General features: G+C 45.7%; 1 protein-coding gene across 3 annotated transcripts in view; it reads left to right on the forward strand.

Annotated features, from left to right (window-relative positions):
- Nucleotides 1-19,114, forward strand: part of LOC143172350 (phospholipid-transporting ATPase ID-like) — a 93,270-nt gene that overhangs the window by 16,965 nt on the left and 57,191 nt on the right. For all 3 annotated transcript variants that reach the window (XM_076361680.1, XM_076361681.1, XM_076361679.1), the window contains exons 2-3: nucleotides 2,910-2,988; nucleotides 15,166-15,224. In XM_076361680.1, coding sequence (XP_076217795.1) covers nucleotides 2,946-2,988; nucleotides 15,166-15,224 — 102 coding nt within the window. In that variant the 5' untranslated portion in view covers nucleotides 2,910-2,945. The remainder of the gene's footprint in view (nucleotides 1-2,909; nucleotides 2,989-15,165; nucleotides 15,225-19,114) is intronic.

The raw sequence follows: 19,114 nt of genomic DNA on the forward strand, positions 1-19,114 counted from the left end.
CAGGCAGAGCTAAGGTCAGCCAAGAGACCACATCTGACACAAACGGCGGCGGCAGTACCTGGAGCACCACCAAAAGGGACAACTCCACCATCATTTGCTTATGTTTGTTTTCACACTTGCAGCCAACGGTCAATGAACTCTCAGACTGAAAACAGACACCTGGAAGCGTGAAGGTGTACTGGCACAAACTGGGCTGTGAGCAGTCAGGCACACACAGAAGCTATACCCAGCGTGAGAGTGGCTTGCTAGGTAAAGGAGTATGAGGATTAGATATGTGAGTCAACAACAAAGCAGCAAAGGAAGATACTTGTAATATTATGAAAGTAAAGGGTACACCTTAGTGTAATATGGGTGTGTCAAGCCCTTAATGCCATCGTGTGAGTGCCCATTGAATACTGACACATTCTCAAATGACATTGTGGTTTGGGCAAGCCAGGAGCTGAGCTTTGCATAAAGGATCAGGTCAGCTTGGGAAGGATTCGTAACTCCTGGGCTTTAACTAAGTAAGCAGCTATGATAAATCTGTATGATGGAAATGTCGTACCAGAGAGGTAATTGGTACAAACGCATATGGCAAAGTTATCACCACATCTGCCCTAAAAGGCAAGGTTTTATGGGAATGGTGAGCCTGTAAGGATATTTGTGCTGGCCATGATGGTAACTTAAATTTGCTGCTGAGTGAAGATGTTCAATGAATGCAATCCTAACCAAATGGGCTGAGAAGCTGAAGAAATTAAAGATGCCCTCCATGCCAAAATAGTGTATTGTTACAGTCTTGTTGTCATACTGCGGTCACGCCAGAAACCAGTGATTAAAGAATCACAGTAATTAACAAAAGCCATGTGTCAGAGCTGAAGGAAGCTTCAGGTTTTTGTTTGTGAGACACGGATCTTAATGCCATTGTTTGTTTCATGTTACTACTGCTGAAAGAAGGCTTATAGCCACCCTCTTCTCCGCTCCCCCACAAATATAAACATCCTTTTTTTCCCTCTGCTGAAATTATATGCCTTGTCAATTCAGTACACAGCTGGGAGAGGTTTAGTAGTTGCAGATAGTCTTTCTAAAACATTTGGCAACTACAGCAAAATCCGGAGTTCAGCAGTATAGCCATATGATGATTACAACCAGCCAACCTTTTGCATCCTTGTGCTGCCGGTGGACTGTGGTTGTCAGATCTGTGGCTCCTGGTGCTCTAGGAAACCTCTAAAAACCAGGTCTTTACCTCTGGGTGTGTGTGTAGCGTGTCTTGCTCATCCCACCAGTTTATGGGGAATTCTCAGTCCTAGTTAGGACAGTTTTGTAAGACATAATAGTAATTCTAAAACATGGAAGAAATATGTTCAAAATGATAGACTGAGGTCAGTCAGGGATGGAAAGTAAGGTTGGTCAGCAGGATTGAGAAAGCTTTAGGTTGTGACATTGAATATTGTTAACTTTAAGTGGTTTAGCTCTATGGACAGAGGAAATTTTGGGGAGAGGTGTTGCCAAAGCATTTGTTCTGGTGAGCAGAAGCAATTGGATCTACATGAGTGAATAGAAAAAGGATCTCTTTCAAGCATAGCAGGCACAGGGGGGTTCCCGAACGCCGCGGTGAGCAGCAGGGAGCGCCGTGCCAGGGCTGCGCTGTGCTCAGGGTGTGCAGCACTTAGCTGGCTGGCTGGCGTTTACCTGCTGCTGTTTGCCTTATCTCAGGCTCATTGAATTGCAGCTGCTAAATATAGCTTTGCTTTAGCATCTGGAATAGAGACCTGTGCAGAAGCGTTTGACCTATGCAATGATTGTAGAGTTTTCCTTAAAGTTTACGTTCATTTTCTGAAAAGGCATGAAGCCCAAGCTTGCACTGGGCATGGTCCGGTGATGTTGTATCAGGCTTGCATTTGGGCAGTGACATAGGCTGTATTTGCATTTGCGTGTTTCCAAAATATGATATATTTGCTATACTTGTCTCCTTAGACACCCTTGCTCTGCACAGATAGCATAGGATAAAGTGCAAAAACTTCATTCTGTCACCTAGAAAACTTGTTCTAGATAGATTACGATTCCCTCAAATGTCTCAGTTTGACTCCACTGGCCAGTTAAGCGACTGGTACAATGTTCCTGTTGATTCAGGCTCCCGGTCAGCCAGGCACACCGGGCAGTGCTGGCTTTTCCTATGTTCACGGATCTTTGCAGGCTGTCAGAACCAACATCACATTAAGTCCTTTAAATAAACTGTCCGATGCTTGGAACAGCAAAAGTTTCATTACTGACACATTTTGATGTGATTTTGCTTAACGCTCGATTCCTCTGCACATCAGGATATATTCAGTGCCTTAAATGCATTTCTGGCGCCTGGCTTTTGGCTTCTGGGCCAGGAAGTTTGCAGCCAGCAGGGGAGAAGTTTTACTCAGAGCCGTACAGGCTAGTCCACCCCAAACATGGAGGGTGACCAGCAGATGGACAACAGCGTGAGCCAGCACATGTTGAGCACAGACAGATGTACAGGAAACTAGTGTTTCCTGCTGCTTCCTCCTCTTCAGGGAGGCTGGTCTTGCTCTGGGTAGTCACACAGTTCCTCTGTACCTTAAGTACAAGCCTTGTGCGTGCATTTCTCCTTTTCATGTAGGGCCAAGGTAGTAGGAATGTCCTTTTCAGTCTCTCCTCCACCGGTCCCTTCGCTGTGCCATGTCAGATGAACAGATCAAAATGTCCAAGGTAAGGTAGCCCACACTGACGCAGTGCAACTTGCAAACCTGAGATTGTTTTGCATTTTAAAACACGCTACGTGATGAACTGTAGCTGTTGGCCACGGTGCTTCGGAGTTTGGTTCTCCCACTTTATGGGCACAGAATTACATGCGAGTGGTGCATCGTGCCATGCTGCTGGACTAGAAACCCCCACTGTGATTTACCTTCTCTTTTCTCTTGCAGAAGTTCCATGGAGTTGGACTAAAATAAAGTTTTGGGATGTCTCTATTTGGATTGAAATTTGGAAAGAAGAAATTGAAAGGTGAGTGTGGTCTGGCAATGCCATTGTCACGGGTGACAACCTAAGGAATGTAAATACAGCACACGTGCGAGCCCTTGAGAGCGTGCTTGGGAGCATGCCCTACACCTGCAGAGCAGGCGGAGGAAGGCACACTTTCTTTACTTTTCCTGCATTTTGTACTACCTCGGGGGCGTGCTGCAGACTGTGTGCCAGAGAACGGGGGGGACATCTGAAAGAGAACAGGCTGCAAAGTTTGTGCTCTGTCATGGCACGACTGGCTTGGGGGAGCTGGGTTTTGGTGTCTTTTCTACAAGGATCTTTTGGGGGAGAGGGTGGATGAGCAATGCACAGTGCCCTCTTTCAAGCTGTTTCTAAAATACGCTAGAAGCAAGTTAGTGTAAAGGTCTGATGCAGACTTTTGATGATGAAATGTGTTAATGGCAATGGCCCGGATCTTCCCTTCAATGAGAGGTAGGAAGAAGAGCAAAGTACAGAGATGCACCTGAGAGCACCCCAAAAGCTCCTGAGGGCAACACTAACTCTGGAGGAGAAACCAGAGCCTACATAATTCCCTCCCTGTGAGCTCCATGTGGCACCCAAATAAATGGGTGTGGAGATAGGGAGCAGCCACCCTCTGCAGCATGATCTTCACCGCACTTTGCAGCAGAAATCCCTGTGGAGATCAGTGTTTGGAAGAAGTCCAGCAGGAGGGCTACTAGTGTACCCTTAAAGTGGGCCAGCTTCCTACAGCCTCTTAGGGCGCATCTTCACCAGGCTTTGCAGCAGCGTCGCTGAACTGAGTCTTGTGTTTCATCACTTCACCTGCAGGCCCAGGGTACGATCTCTGCTCAGGCATCCAGGTCCGCAGACGCTGGGAAGAGGGAAAGTCTCTAGCCTTTCCTTTCCAGGGTGTTCCTCCCTGTAGTTGATGAACGCAGAGATTAGTGCCCTACTTGTATTTTGACATGAAATTATTTTTTTCCCAACCGCTCTGAGCTCAGAAGACTGAATAGCTTTTTCCCAGGGGTTTATTTTTGCAATTGTGCTGCTGTTTCCCCTTCCTGGTGCGGGGCAGACTGTGAGCCCTAGTCTTAAGACAGGGGCATCCGTTTGCTGCTCCGATAGTCCCAGGAGAAGGAGGTTGTGATTGCTCCCGGGGAAGGATCTCTGCCAGCCGGAGGCCTCTTTCTCCGTCTTGGCTTTGGAGATGAGGGAGCACAGGCTTGCCTGTGAGTCGCCATCCACCCAGGGCATCCCCACTTGTACAGCAGTAGTTATTCTAATTATCAAAAAGATTATGTTGCTATATTAGGAAAATTTTGTGTTTTGCATGGCCCTGTACCTGTGTTTTAGCAGAGCAGTGTTCAGCCCCCCCTTCAACCAAGTGCCTAAGAAACTCAGATCTTTCTAGATATAAAGGAACATACTTTATAGGGAAAAATAATTTATTTTCACATTTTATGTGCTTTTGATCACCAGTTCAAAACCAATGAATTCAAACTGGAGGAAGTTCAGAGAAGGATAAGGGAAGCTGGGGTGATAAGGGAATGAGGAGCTTCTGTAATAGGAAGCTAAAAGAGCTTTTCCTCCTTTTTTATTTTTAATTCTTTTGCCTTGCAGCCCAAAAGCTGAAAGGGCTATGATTGCTCCTTGCAAACATTACACTGGAGTAAATGCCAGGTTTGAAGTGCTATTTTAATCCAACAGTTTATAAGCCTTTGTATTTGGAGAAGGCTGTAGGACTGTGCTGCCTGAGAGCAGATGAGGCTCTTCGGGGAACATCCCATGCACTCATCTTGGAGGGACAGTAATGTTCATGGAAAGACCAAATTTCCATTCCAGGAACAAAGCTGGATGGCAGTTAACCTTACTGAAGAGCCATGCTTTTGGTATGACTTTCATGGGAGAGAACGGATTACCTCAAACATCAGCTCTTGAAACAGGGATCGGGATTACCCCAGTGAGAACCACTAATATTTTGCAGTTTCTCCCCAGCAAGACATGGCTGTTTCCACATGAGCTGAGATGCAGGCAATATTAGGAGAGTGTTTTCAGGATAAGCATAACTTAACAAGACAGGTTACATGGTCTAAATTTCTTGGAGATGAGAGTCAGTTTTTTATAGTTTTATGTTCTTTACAAGGAATCAGGGCTGTAACCAAAACTCAGCTTCACAGAGCAGTAGCATGTGGTGCCGTGTCAGACATACAAAAACTGTTGCAGGAAACCAGTTCCTAGATGACCGAACTTTAGTGAAGCTCTTCAAGCCCAAGTGGGGAAGTACATCTCTTAGATAAGCAGCAGTAGCGTTTCTGTGGAAAAGATGCTTGAGATCTTTTACACCGAGGTTTAACCTACAATTAATATTGACAAAACAGAGAGGAATGGTGAGGCTTTCGATTCGTGGAGTGTGTGGGAAGAAATAAGGATCATGCCTTGGCAATAGTTGATAAATGTGGAATATCTCTGATCACTGGCTTGATCCCATGGCAGCTTAACTCAGCACTGGAGCTTCATAACTTGAGGATGGGGATGGTCAAGTACCATCTATGAAATGAACAGAAATAGGGAACAGGGAGAACTCATCTACACAAATAACCTTATCCCAAGGTGTGTGGTTCCAGTCAATGGCAATAACAGTCATTGCTGCAGCTTCATTTCCATAAGCCCAGCCTAGGGGCACTGTGAGAGGAAGAGGAAGGATATAAATTGAGCCAGGGCTTTTGGAAAGCTCCATTGGGTTTTCCTTCTTCCTGCTAGGGACAGCCTGCTCCAGGGCAGCTGGTTTTTGAGCAGCCAGGCTCCGGGCAGAGCTTGGCGGGGTGAGCAGCTCCCTATAGAGAAGTGTCCTGGTTTCGGCTGGGATAGAGTTAATTTCCTTCCTGGTAGCTGGTACAGTGCTGTGGTTTGGATTTAGGATGAGAACAATGTTGGTAACACACCGATGTTTCAGTTGTCGCTGAGCAGTGCTTGCACTAGTCAAGGACTTTTCAGCTTCCCATGCTCTACCGACTGAGAAGGCTGGAGGTGCACAAGGAGCTGGGAGGGGGCACAGCCAGGACAGCTGACCCAAACTGGCCAAAGGGACATTCCATACCATGGGACGTCATGCGCAGTACATAAACTGGGGAAAGCTGGCCGGGGGGGGCCGCTGCTCGGGGACTGGCTGGGCATCGGTCAGTGGGTGGTGAGCAATTGTACTGTGCATCACTTGCTTTGTGTATTATTATTATTTATTTATTTATTTATATTTCAATTATTAAACTGTTTTTATCTCAACCCACGAGTTTTCTCACTTTCACTCTTCCGATTCTCTCCCCCGTCCCACTGCGGGGGGGGGGGGGGGGTAAGCGAGCGGCTGTGAGGTGCTCAGTTGCCGACTGAAGTTAAACCATGACAAGGCGGCAGCCCAAGACTGGCCCTACAGACTTAAAGCTTGGCTGCCTTCTTGGACTCCTGTTCAGATCTGATAGGAAATGTCTTACCACAACAGACATTGAGTATGAAAAATATATTTATTTTTACATAATCTCCCATGAGGGAAATAACTGTGAATTGAAAAACTTCTCAAAGTTCGTTTCAGAGCTGTATTTATTTTTATGATTTTTACATCACTTCCTATCACTGTGTATCACCGTTATTAACAACATGTGCAATTGTGTCAAGCTGTGGCATTACCAGCATGTCTAGGAGATACTGTTTTCTAGGAAAGGAAATTATATGTGCCAGCCAGTCACTGTCAGACTAGTTTTTAAAATAAAAATAAATTACTATTTCAGCTACTTCATTTGGCATGCTGATATTGGTCAAAATATTGTGAACTACTATTACAAAAAACAGCATACAAAGTGATATAAAATTCTAAACCAAATTTTAAAAAATAAAATTTTCAAAATTAAAGTTTTCCAAAATGAAGAAGAGACGGAATTTCCACTGCTAATACATTTGAAAAATGCATACTTTCATTTTGAAGTGGACTGAAAACAAACATGAAAAGAGGTAGATGCTTCTTGAGAAATAATCTGTTGCAAGGCATTTCTGAGACGTGGTGAGTCCCCACCCCTTGCCCAGAGCCAAGGCAGGTGGGTGAGACATCGCCGGGAGGAGGAAGCAAAGGACAAACCAGGACGGGTATTATTGCAGGAGACGGGGGAAGGGAGAGACGAGGCAGCCTCTGCCCCTTCCCAGAATAACCTAAAAGGGAATGTTTTCTGTTTTAAGGTTACCTAGCACTTCTTCCAGGCCTGTGTCCCAAGAGTGCTGTTTGACCACAAGTGTAGTACACGCTGGGCAAAGCCGAGGCATCCTTTTGGAGACCTCTTTTCTTCTTTCCTCTCTCCTTATGGTGATAATATCAAATACTGCTTTTAGAAAAGGGCAGGATCTAATATTGAACTTTATCTTCATATTAAAAATTTACTGGACCTCAGGCAGAAATAACTCCAGTTCACCCTCAAGGTTTTTGATTTCAGACCTTACATCTGATGTATGAAAATGGAGATATGTCAGTACATCTCCTAAGTGGGCCCTCTGATAGTGATACCGGAAAAAAATTCATTTTGTATTAATACCTGGTCCAGGGACATATGAAATGTTTTACCTGTGTTGGCAGATTCCAGTTGCTGTGTAGTGTTTGTTTAGTGCTGAGCCTAGTACCAGGCACAAAAGACACAATCCATGACCACAGAAGTGTATTTCTTGCATTTCATTTCTTCAGGAGGAAGGAGGATTCTTGTTCTTTTGAGGCAAAAAGACATGATAAAGAAGTTCTTTATTTAATAATGGAGGAACAGGCAGGAGGGAATAGGGCTAAACCCATTTATGGTGGTGTATCTGAATGCTCTTGCCGCAGGTTGTTTTCTTAAATTAAATCCCTCACACTCAGTACAAGCTAGTCCACTTCAGAGATGAAAATGCATGTGATTGCCAGCATAAATTCTCTCCAGCCACAGCAGCCAGAGAGGCTCCATGAAGGAAGGGGCATCTACACGTCAAAAATGTGCGGTTTTGTAACATGGAGCCCTGGAGAGCCCCTCCTTTGAGTCAATAATAAAAAACCACTTTTGTTTGCCAGGCAGCTGGGCACGTTCCTGCTCCGAACAGGGCTTGGCTGTGACCTTCCCCTTCCCCGTTTCCATTCCACCAGGTTCTCACCGCTCCTCCTGCCCCAGCTACGCTCGCTGCACCCTGCCAGGCTCTGGCTGCGGTTCAGGGCAGGGATGGGCTTCGGTTTCGTGCTGCAGAGCAGCTGGCACGCCAGCACCAGGCAGGTTACAGCATTAGGTTGACACACGGGTAAGGAGGGTTCGGCTTTTGTCTGTGTCCCAGACTGGCTGTGAAATGTAGATATTTAACCAGTGCGAGCCTCAGACCCGGCTCTTCCCTTCACCCGCGTATCCTGTGATCCATATTAAATGTGGAGCTTGCTGGGTAAAGATCCCTGGCTTTGGTTTTGGGTAGAGTTCGCTCGGTGCACCTCTGATCCCAGCAAGGCACTGCTGTATTGTGAATGTGAAATCCTATGATATCGCTGCTATAAAATACAATCCTGTTGTCTTTAACCCAACAGTAGGGACTCTGCCCTGGTACAGTGCCTGCAAATTGAGAAACTTGGTGCATGGTTCCTTCATCTCTCATGATTGCAAAAAGGAGCAGTTGTTGCTTTAAGGTGAAAGGAGATTTTGGCTAATAGCTTGTATAATAACCTCCGTAGGAACAGCAATTTTAGTTGCCTAATACAGAATACGACTTGCGCTCTCCCATGGAGTTGCCTTTCAATGGACACTGTAATTCTCTTTTTTGTGGGGGAGGATAGAAGTACCAACGCACCACGGCAGATTTCAGTTAGTTGTGCACACAGAGTAACAGTCCAGCAAAGACCAGAAAAAAGGGCTAGGATTCTCTGCCTGTGAAGAGATGGGTGATCTCCTGTGTGCTGGATGCGAGGTGGCACTTGTGCCACTGCTGAGAGGTGATACCAAAGGCTGGGTCACACAGTGATGATGAAGTGCCCATGTTGCAGTGTCAACAAAAGTAGAGGGGAAGATGGAACAGAGGGGAAGGAGGCACATCGTGAGATCTGAAGCAAAGAATGTGCTGTGACCGGTGGAGGTCTTCTGAGTTATAGCCTGTTGTGGGGGAGACCTGAATCACTGCTGCCTGAAGAACAGGCTCAGGAAGGTCAGGTATATGCCCTTGGGAGCAGAAAAACCGTGTTACAGCTTTCACAACTTGGTAAGGTTGATAGCTTTCCCTTCTGCAAGGGAAGCTGGGGAGAGGGGCCCAGCTCCTGGATGCCACTCCTTGTAGCTGGTCCAGGGCAGCGTTTGTGCTCTTGAGGTCGCTTGTTTAAAGGGTGGAGTAGAGATCATTATTTTTGCAGAGTTTATGTTGTCTCTATTCTGTTGTCAGGCTTAGTTATGCTGGCACTCCCCTAATTGGTCTGTGTTCATTTCACGCATCATATCAGGCCCTAGTTTGTATATGACTTGGCAAAACCACGCAGATCTTAACCTCCTCTTTCTTGGAGCCACAAGACCTAGTACCTACAAAACTTTTCCAACAGCCAGTTGAAGCATTGCTCTTGGCACATGCTCCTTAGCATAAACTAGAAACAAATTTCCAGGCTGTCTGACCAGATCGTGAATGTAACCTTTTGCAGGACTTTCCTGTGCAGCAGTCCTAAATGGAGAAAGCTGGTGGCCTGGCCAGTTACATTTATAGCTGATTTTTGGCATGGGTTTAATTTTATTAAATACAGATGTTATTCTGTGGTTTAGCTCCTAAATCTGTCTGCCTGAGAAAACAGCCACTTTCCCAGTGACTTGGTCTCAGTGGTTAGACCAAGAACTGGGCACTAAGCCATATTTATGTACACTGAGTTTCCACTGATGAATAATTTAAAATAGTTTTCAATGGCAGTGAAATGATAACTTGGAGCACAAATCCCATTCCTTCTTTCCAGTGATTTGTGGCTGCAGTTTGCAGAAACAGAAAGTTTGAGTTGCTTAGAGATATAAAAAAGTTTCAAGAAATGAAAAACTTCTCATCTGATAGCCCTTCAGGTTTCCCCTCCCTTTTTCGTCAATGCTTTCAGAATCAGCAGGGCATGATAAGACATGCGTGCTTGGATCTACAGCCAAAATACCCGCAGCTGTGGTTTCCAGGTGAAGCTGGTGTAATGCTTGACTTTTCCCTAACTTTTTGTTTATTGTGATCATCTAAGAGGCTTCATCTCTGTACAAACAGTTCCAGAAACAAGTAAGAGTTGTCTGGTCTATGATAGTTGAAAACTGCTGGTTTAGGAGGCACAGCAGTAGGACCTCTCGGTCCTCTGTTGGTAAAAATAAAACCACTGAGCCAGTGTTGCCCTGTGCATGTGGTCAGTGGTGGTTCTCCTTTGGTGTATCCAGAGGACAGAAAGTTCTGCTTGCTGATGTTTTTGGATGAGGCACCCTTTGCAGTTCGTTGTGGTTGTTCTTGCTTTAGCCAAAGGTATCGGCTGTTATCCAGTAAGGAAAATTAAAATCTTGCCACTAGAGATTAGCCTCGTATTTTGGCCTTTAGGGTCACCGCCTCTGAGAGGGATGGATGGCTGTGGCAGGCCAGAGACTTTCCATTCAGTTCTGAACCATGTTCATAGCTATCTGGGGCCTTCAGAAATGGGTTGTCCTAGAAAACCTGCCCTTAGGTACCATATGATCAGGCACAGGAGGGCAATGCCTTGAGTGAGTTTCACTTGCTGTTCTGTTTCACGTCCCACTGCTTCATGTTTCTGTGCCATCCCTAAGCTGTTTGCAGCTATTTGTGTGTCTGACATGCAAGCCATTCCTCTTGGAGAGTGCATCTCTCACCACGGTGAGAAGCCAGGCTCCTTTCCTTACTGGAGCAGATACATGCGTGGTTTCTTTCCAGGAGCATTTGAGATCCTTGAATTCAAATGCACGTGTCAAGTGCCTCTTCCCTGGCCACACAGAACCTGGGGGCAGGCTGAGGAAGGGGGATGGCTCCTCACTCCCCCAGTGAGCCCTGGGAAGAGCAAAGGAGCTCACAGCATGTCCAGCTGCTGCTAGCAGCACTTGGATTTCTGTTTCTATGTGCAGTCCCCTCGAGGGCTGCCCTGCCTATGAAAAACAGAAAGTCACTGAGGACTTTAGGGCCTCTCAGAAGCTGCCATGTAACCCTGAGGCTCTGCCATGTGCCCTGTGTCTCACGTGCTGGCAAGGGAATAGATCCCCAAAGGGCTCCAGCCCAGAGTAGCAGTTCTGGATGTCCTTGTGCCTCTCCATCCATCACGCATTTCCATAGCTCCTTCTGGCGAGGCAGCTGGGCAGACCTGCCGGCTGTGAGCAGCATGGACAATGTTGTCCCCTGCGAGTATTCAGCCTTTCGTTTCAGGGTCGCCGCAGGTCCGTGGCTTGCTTGCGCTGCTCCACATAATGCGCGTGGTGCATGCAAACAGCTCTGCCCCTGCCTGCCGGTTCCCCTTCCCAGGAGCAGCACGGGCTCTGTGAGCGTGCCTCTGTAGCCCGGTATGTTTTCAAGCTTTGTCATCTATTTCTGTTTACATTAAAGCCATTTATCTTTTCTGTGGCATTATTCCAGGGTTAGACTTGGAGCCCCTGGGGAGGGGATAAGAGTAGCACTTACTGTATGGGAGGAAATGTGCGAGTGTTGGGAAGTTCTGTTTTTAACAAATAGCTTTATCTTTCGTCTGCTTTGATAATACTGGTTGTTCTCAGGAAAATTCCTGAAGGGGCACATAACACAATAGCTGAAGCCCTGCAAGCCTGGACCTCTTGAGCTCTGCTTCTGTTTTCCTCTGGGATACCAGACAATTTACTCTGATCTCTCTGTACATTGTTCTCCCCATTGTGAAAGATGAGAAAAACGTGTCCGAGGAAAGCAGTGAAGGATTAAGCACTTTGAGGGTCTTGAATGAAGCCTCTGTGGTTGGTCTGAATCACCCAGTTGGGGCAGATGGGAGCTGATTCGAAAATGCTCGACACAGCTAAATGTGCCTGAAGAAAGGGAAAAGCACATTTACCTGCTAACATAGCTTTACATTAGTAATTAGAGGGCTTGATGAAAAGAGCCCACAGAGAGAGACAAAAAAAATGGAGATCTGAAAAACGGCTTAAAAATTAGGGATGCTGTGTTATTTATAGGTTTATTGGAAGGAAAGGAGGAAGGATAGCAGTTCAATGCACTGAATAGCTTAGATGCTTGCTAAGGCAAGAGTGAATAAACAGGAAGAACTAGATGTCCTAACACATCATTTAATAGGTGTGATAGACACGTGCTGGGATAACTCATGAGGCTGGAATATTAATAGAAAATAATAAAGCTTATTCTGGAAGGGTAACAGAGGTTTTCCTTGTATGTCCATGTGCTCTGAGATCCAGCGTGAAGAAAGAGATGAACAAATCGCAGATCTCTGAGTAATGCGACAAGGGTAAAGAACACAGGCATAGAAAACTAAGAAGGGCAGTCTTTTGTGGAAAAAAAAAAAAAAATAGTTTTCTGAGAGACAGGGCATGGTGGTAAATGAAGAATTCTAGCTATGCAGAGGCAGAGTTGGAGAGGACCATAGGGGAACGTGACCTGTTCAGCTGGCACAGTATTTTGGTGCAGAAGTGGGTAATTTTTTGGAGCTAGAAAGGAGCCTGTTCCAGAACTGATTCCCTCCAACAGGGAGGAGCTGGCTGGTCCTGTGAAAGCAGGAGGGAGTGTAAACGGGAATGATTATGAAATGACAGTATGATACTTAGGAAAAAGTGACAATAGCGAAGTGTTCAAAATGGATTTCAAGAAGGAAATCTTCAGTAAATATGAAGAACTAGTAACTGAGATCTCATGGGAAGGAATCGGGGCTGGAGGAGAATTAAGCAGAGCTGTCGTTTCCTTATATAGTTGATATTAAGGGCACAGGTATAAGTTATCATCTTTCAGGGAAAAGCTCAGAAGGGTGAGTGAAATGGCGAAATCACAAGCTCGTCAACTCACTTCAGGCAGAGGAAGGATGCCTCTAGAAGGTGCAAAGCAGCTTGTTTTATCCAGCGCAAACCGTGTGGCAAAGGCTCAAAGTGAGAAAAAGCTACTGAGGACAATAGGCAAAGGGCAATAAAAGTTGTTCTGTAAGAGTTGGGATCTCTGGGGTTCTGTAACCCTTCTAGTAAGACAGAGATCAAAGACAGTTTATGTCTGCTACTCAGTGAAAAAAGCCTAGCAAATAATGCTAAGAAATCTGGTTTGGGGGTGGGGTTTGGTTTTTTTTCCAGACATCTAAATAACAGTTGCCAGAAACAGAGGAGAAGGGGAGAGGTTTTGGGCTGGAACAGAGAGGGAATGGGTTGGCTAGGTAAGGCAGAGCATGGCCTGGAACAACGCTGCCTTTGAGAGTTTCTGGTGCACAGACAGGCAAAGTTCAGAAGACTGTGAAAAGAGCAAGCATTGCATGTATCTTGAAACGGGAAAAAGAAAAGCTGAGTGATTATCGATGTATTGGCTTCACTTCTTGGGTAAAGGTTGAAACAATCCAACAAACTACTTCAAAATAACTAGAAGTGTGTGTGTGGGGAAGAGATGATTAACAGTCAGCAGTCCTGAAAAACTGCATCAAACCAAAATTAATTCTGTATTAGTGGTAGCCAGAGGGCTAGTGAAAAAGCCTTAGATAACTGTCATGTAATTTGACTGTCACTTATGGCATTTTTACAAGTAAACTGGAGATACATGCTTGAGATAAAGTCACCACACAGTGAGTGCCAGACTTTTCAGAAAAAAAATACACTGACAATAGTTATCAATGACTGATTATGAAACTTGAGAGATTCATCAGGGATGTATTCTGAGTCTGGTATTCAATATTTTCTTCTACATCTTGGCTGGCAGAATAAAGAACACACTTAGTAAATCTGCGAATGGTACCACGCTGGCAGGAGCTACAAGTGCACTGAAAGATAGGATTAGAGTTGACTAGTTGGAGAAATAGTCTGAAAAAATTTGGATGCAGTTCAGCAAGGGCAAATGAAAGATTTGCATTGCCTGATGAGGCATTGGCTCTGCCAGAAAGGATCTGCCAGAATGGATCATATTCTGGAACACCGTCAGCCACATGCTGGTGGTGCATAAGGATATTATTTTAAATTATTTCTAGGTGAATTCCCATGTCAAATATGCATTGTCTACAAGATTGGTAGAGTGTCCCTTGTGCTCCGGTCAGCTTTGGTAAGGCCTCAGCTGCAAACTATGGCCCATTTTGGCCACTGTACGTCCAGAATGAGGTGAACTAGCTGGGAAGCCCACTGGAGAGCAGCAAGAGTGATGCTACTTTGACAGACAGACCCATAAGAAGTGACTGAAGAAACTGGAGTTGCTTACCCTTGGGAAGAGAAGACTACAGTAAGGCATAACAGCCTTCAATACATAATGAACTCATCTGTGCTCTGCATCCTTGGCAAGTAGAAGAAGGAACTGAGGGGGAGCAGAAGAGCACTGTTGACCATCCCAGGAGAAGATATAATTTGTTTAAATCAAAGTAATGAGTTTTATGTCAGATAATGAGCAAAAAACTCCCCCAGGGGAAGGACACTACAGTTCTGAAATAGGCAGTCTGAAGAACCGCCATCACCGGAGCTTTCTAGGATATTCATTGGGAGTGACAGGCATGACCCTGGCTTGAGGTAGAGGATAGATATGATGACCTTTTGAAATCCCTTCCAGTAGTTTTTGATTTCATGATAGCTATGGTGGTGATGTCCCATCTGTGGGATGATGCTAGGAGATGCACTTGTACTGGAGGAAGGGCGCTAACGGTAGGCTGATGGCAACAGCCCCAGAGACTTCAGGGAGAAGAGATGGAGCAGGGCAGGAATAGTGAGCACCACTAGTTAAGTGGTAATTCTTACCCAGGAGAAGGTGAATAACCTGTAAAACCAGTGCTGGCATTGCAGTGGGTTGTGGGCAGAGGAGACTTGGAGTATGGACTTAGAGTGCTATGGTACCAGTCCACAGTGCTGCTCTATCACTGTCACCAGCCTTTTCAATTCCCTGACATGGGGCGGTTAGCCCAGAGCACAGATTCCTGGTGACATTACCTTTTAAGCAGCTCTGCTTGTGTTTTCTGATACTTCATTCGTATCTGTATTGACTCTGCTTACCTTCAAGCATGTCTGATGTGTTTCCTCTTCTTTACAGAGGAAGAGAGACAACTTCAAGCAAACAACCGGGATTTTAATCTGCAGTTTGAATATGCTGTAAGTAACCAGCATATGTTGTTTCATGCAGATGTAGTCACAGATGTAGCTGCATCTGCTTCATGTCTTGAATGTTGTTTCAAGAGGGTGACGTGACTGCATGCTAGCTATGACTCTGCAAACAAGGCAAACATGTGCCAGATGAACCATCAGAGACGGTTCACTGTTGAGTCAACCACAGGGAGCTCTACCTTTGGAGTCAACCCTGCGAATGGGCAGTTGAAGGAGAACTAATGCTGGAAAAGCATAACACAGTGACTTTACACACTTCCAGAAAATTATTTGTGAGTCAAAGTGTTTGTGGGATCAGGCTCCAAGGCCTTTCAATAAAGGAACCTGTGGGGAGTTTTCTGTTGGAAACATGTCTCCATTTAAAGTAAAACATGAAAGGAAATGTGTCAGTTCCTCAGCTCTTGCAGTGAAATCCTCTCTGGCAGGAAGGTTTTGAATCTGGCCTTTCTGGCTTCCTGACAGCTTTATTTCCAGCTCCTTAACAGCCTACTTAGGTTCACACTGTGCCATGAAATCTGTGACTCCAAGGAGCATCATGACACGGCCTGGCTGTGACCCAGGTCTGCCAGGCTACGGTGCCAGGCAGCCCCTTTGGCAACTTGATTTCCAAAGCTTGTGGACCATTTGCTGATGCTGTGTGCAGAGGAGGGCTAGCTCAGTTGCTAGACCTGTGCTGCCTGGCTGCAGGGTCATCTCTTCCTTGAGGTGATTCTGAAGCTGCATTCTTCCAAAGCGTTTGCAGCTGCCAACTGATAATTGAAATGAATTTTGTGAATTTTTGTCTTCTGCATATCTGAATTCTAGTGGTGAAATTCATCCTCCAGTTTTACTCAGAGCTCCTTTGAATCATGTTTTGTTTAGGAACATCACAAGTATTTTCTCGGTAAAGAACTGGAAAAACTTGAAATTTCAGATCACTGTAATTTCTCATGAGATAGAAAGTCTGACTTGCCAAAAGCTTTGACTAAAGATCTTAATGTGGCTGATCTGTTGGCAACATGAACTGGATGGTTTTCAGTGGTCACCTTTCATTCATGAACTAACCAACACAGGTTAGAGACTTCCTAGGTACAGAGCTGCTGCACATGTCCTGAATATGAAATGCGTTGTAGTTAATATATGTAAAGGACTATGCAGCACGAATGCCTTATCAAGCCTGGTGATTTAAGACTGGGAAAGCACATTTGATTTGCACAGAACCTGCCAGTAGAGAACTGGGATGGGTATTGCCACTATGTACGGATTTGTGATCTTTCATTGAATGACTGCAATGTAGACTATGTGCAGCGGTGGGTCAGGGAAGCCGGAGGGAGATGCACAATGATGTCAGGATAGAGACAACAAGTAACTCTTCTGTTTCTGAGCCTATTTCTGTGAAAAGCCATTCATAAGGCTGACTTTGCATGTCACTGCTTCCCAGCTGACTGCTTGCCTGCCCAAGGATTTGCAAATAACCAAAATTAAGGAGAGCTCTGGAGGGTTTCCATGAGAGTCTATTGATTAGGTGTGAAAATAGGGGCAGCCAAAAAGCCAGCTCAATATAATCTGTTAAAACTTGGCAGTGAGTTTCAGTAATCCACCCCCTCATTTTAGTCAGCTGTGGCTCATGATTTCTGGAGTGCAGTGTAGACTGAGGCTTAGGGAATCTAGAAGACTGTCCAGAAAGAGCCAAGCCTTGAAGTGATGAGTGGGTGGTGAGGTACTAAAAGACTTTAAGTGGTGATGCAAGCACTGCCTTAACTGTACGGGGCTGCACATGATGTCCTGGGCTGCTTATTTCCGGTAAGTCCTGGCAAAAGTTCAGTTTATTAAACCCACATTATCATGGTGTATGAAAAGGACTAACCTTGCTCATAAATTACTTCAGATCCCATGCTATAGACTGCTGGGTGCATCTGGAGATGCCAAAAAGGGACATAGTCTCCCGGTATCCTCCCATCAACATATGCATGATGCTCCTGCAAGTTAGCTCTGCTGGTCCTGTAGTCCACTGCAAGGGTCAAATCTGGGCCCCTTCCTCACGCTCAGATTTGTCTGAACATAGTGGGGTTGCACTGCTAAGCACTAGGATGTGGTCCAGGGGGACCAAGACTGTCCGAATGCCAGAGCCTGCCCTAGGGTGCTCAGGCACAGCAGCTATTAGGCTCAGTTGTCTCTCAACATGCTGACATTTTCTGGACAGAGTAATTTCTATCGCCTGCAGTCACAGTCCTCCCTCAATGTGTCTTACCACCCTCATGTATTTAATTTGACCTGTGTACAAGCAAACAACAGAAGTGTTTGGACTGTCTGTGCTTCATTGTGGTGCTCAGCTCTTTGGGACATGAGAATCGGCATACATGGGCAGCCACACGGTGATTTGAGTCTTCTTTATAGAGCCAGAAGGAGAACAGCTGTCCTCCAGCTCTCGGTCCCACAGTGAGGACCATTAGTCCTTGTCCTCCCGCACAGGAGTCTTGTCTTCTCTTGAAGCACAAGGAAGGTTGCACCAATAGCTATTCCAGCCAGATAAAAGGGACAGCGGGCAGAAACTGGAAGGAAACCCAGCAATAAAACAAAGCTTAGAAAGTATTGTAGACAGTGAAAGCCACAGGAGCGAGGTTTACTTTACTTGGTAACTTAAGGCCATGTTAGCCATAAAACCTATAGAACAGGTTCTTGTAACAAGAAGTGAGGCGGTAAATGTTTCCTTAGGGTGAGGCAGTTGCTGAGAAAGGCCAGTAAGGAAAAGAAAGGGAAATGCAAACAGAGGTGCAGTGTATTGCCTTACTGCTGCAGCCAGGCAGCAGTTGGTGTGAAGGTTCAAGCCTTTCACTAAGAAGAGAGTGTCTATTATGTAGGCACAGGTCAACAGAGATGCTTTATCCTCCTTTAGTCTCAGTGAGAACAGGGAAGTGGGAACATACAATCAGGGGTGGGTGTGTTGTCCCTGAATAGTTGGTGGTTATCTTCCCTTCCCAGTACAAAGTCTACAGGATATCTGTGAAGGGAGAAAAGAGGAGCTGAGAAAGACTTGAAAACTCTATTGTGTGTGGAGTCTGACAGAGTCTGACATCAGCTCTGGCAGCTGCTGAAAGCTGGTCCTCCTGGTATGAAGCAAGACTCCTGAATACGCTCAAACCAGCTTTGCAGGAACCTGACGCTGCACCGTGGAAAGCCGTGTCTGCCAATGCATGCAAGGGCATGTCCAGATCCATCACATGTCCTTGGACTTGCAGGAGACTTCAGAGGGCAAATTCCCTCCCAGAGCTCATCAGAAAATACGTGAGAGGCCAAGCTGCAGTCTGTCCCTGCCACACTGCTCCAGCCACGGAGCCTCTTTAGCTGAGCACCGGCTGGGCAGGAGGGTTGGACAGTGCGGGAGACTGGACTGGTAGGGTAGGATGAGGATAAAAAGTGGATAGGAGCTGCACGTAGTGGAAATCCCCTTAACACAGAGGCTTCACGGTGAGGCCAAGGGACAGTTTCAGAGGAAGAACTGAATGTGCCCTGTGGGCATATGAGATGTGTCATGTAGTGGGCTGGAAGATCAGGGTGGTCTCCTTCATCTGGGTGAACAGAGGCAGTACAGACTGAGAGGGAAGCGTCTCTTATCTGAAGAAGCCTCTTACGTGTCTTCTGATGATTTTTGCTGTGATTAAATAATAAGAGGTGCCTGTGGTTAAGGGCAGCAGCTTCAAGCAGTGGCAGTGCTTGGGTAGGTCAGGATTTATTTGGACTTAGTGTGAAGACTGAAGCTGAAACTAGAGCTCTCAGACTGGTGCAACTCCAGACATCCTTGGCCTTATCCTGCACAGCAAGAACACAGTAGCTCAGAAAAATAAAACAAACTTTAAAACGAAGTGCTGTGCAGATCTGGAAGGGCTGAGTGTGAAGGT

Source organism: Aptenodytes patagonicus, chromosome Z, assembly GCF_965638725.1.
Source record: "Aptenodytes patagonicus chromosome Z, bAptPat1.pri.cur, whole genome shotgun sequence".
Taxonomy (NCBI): Eukaryota; Metazoa; Chordata; class Aves; order Sphenisciformes; family Spheniscidae; genus Aptenodytes; species Aptenodytes patagonicus.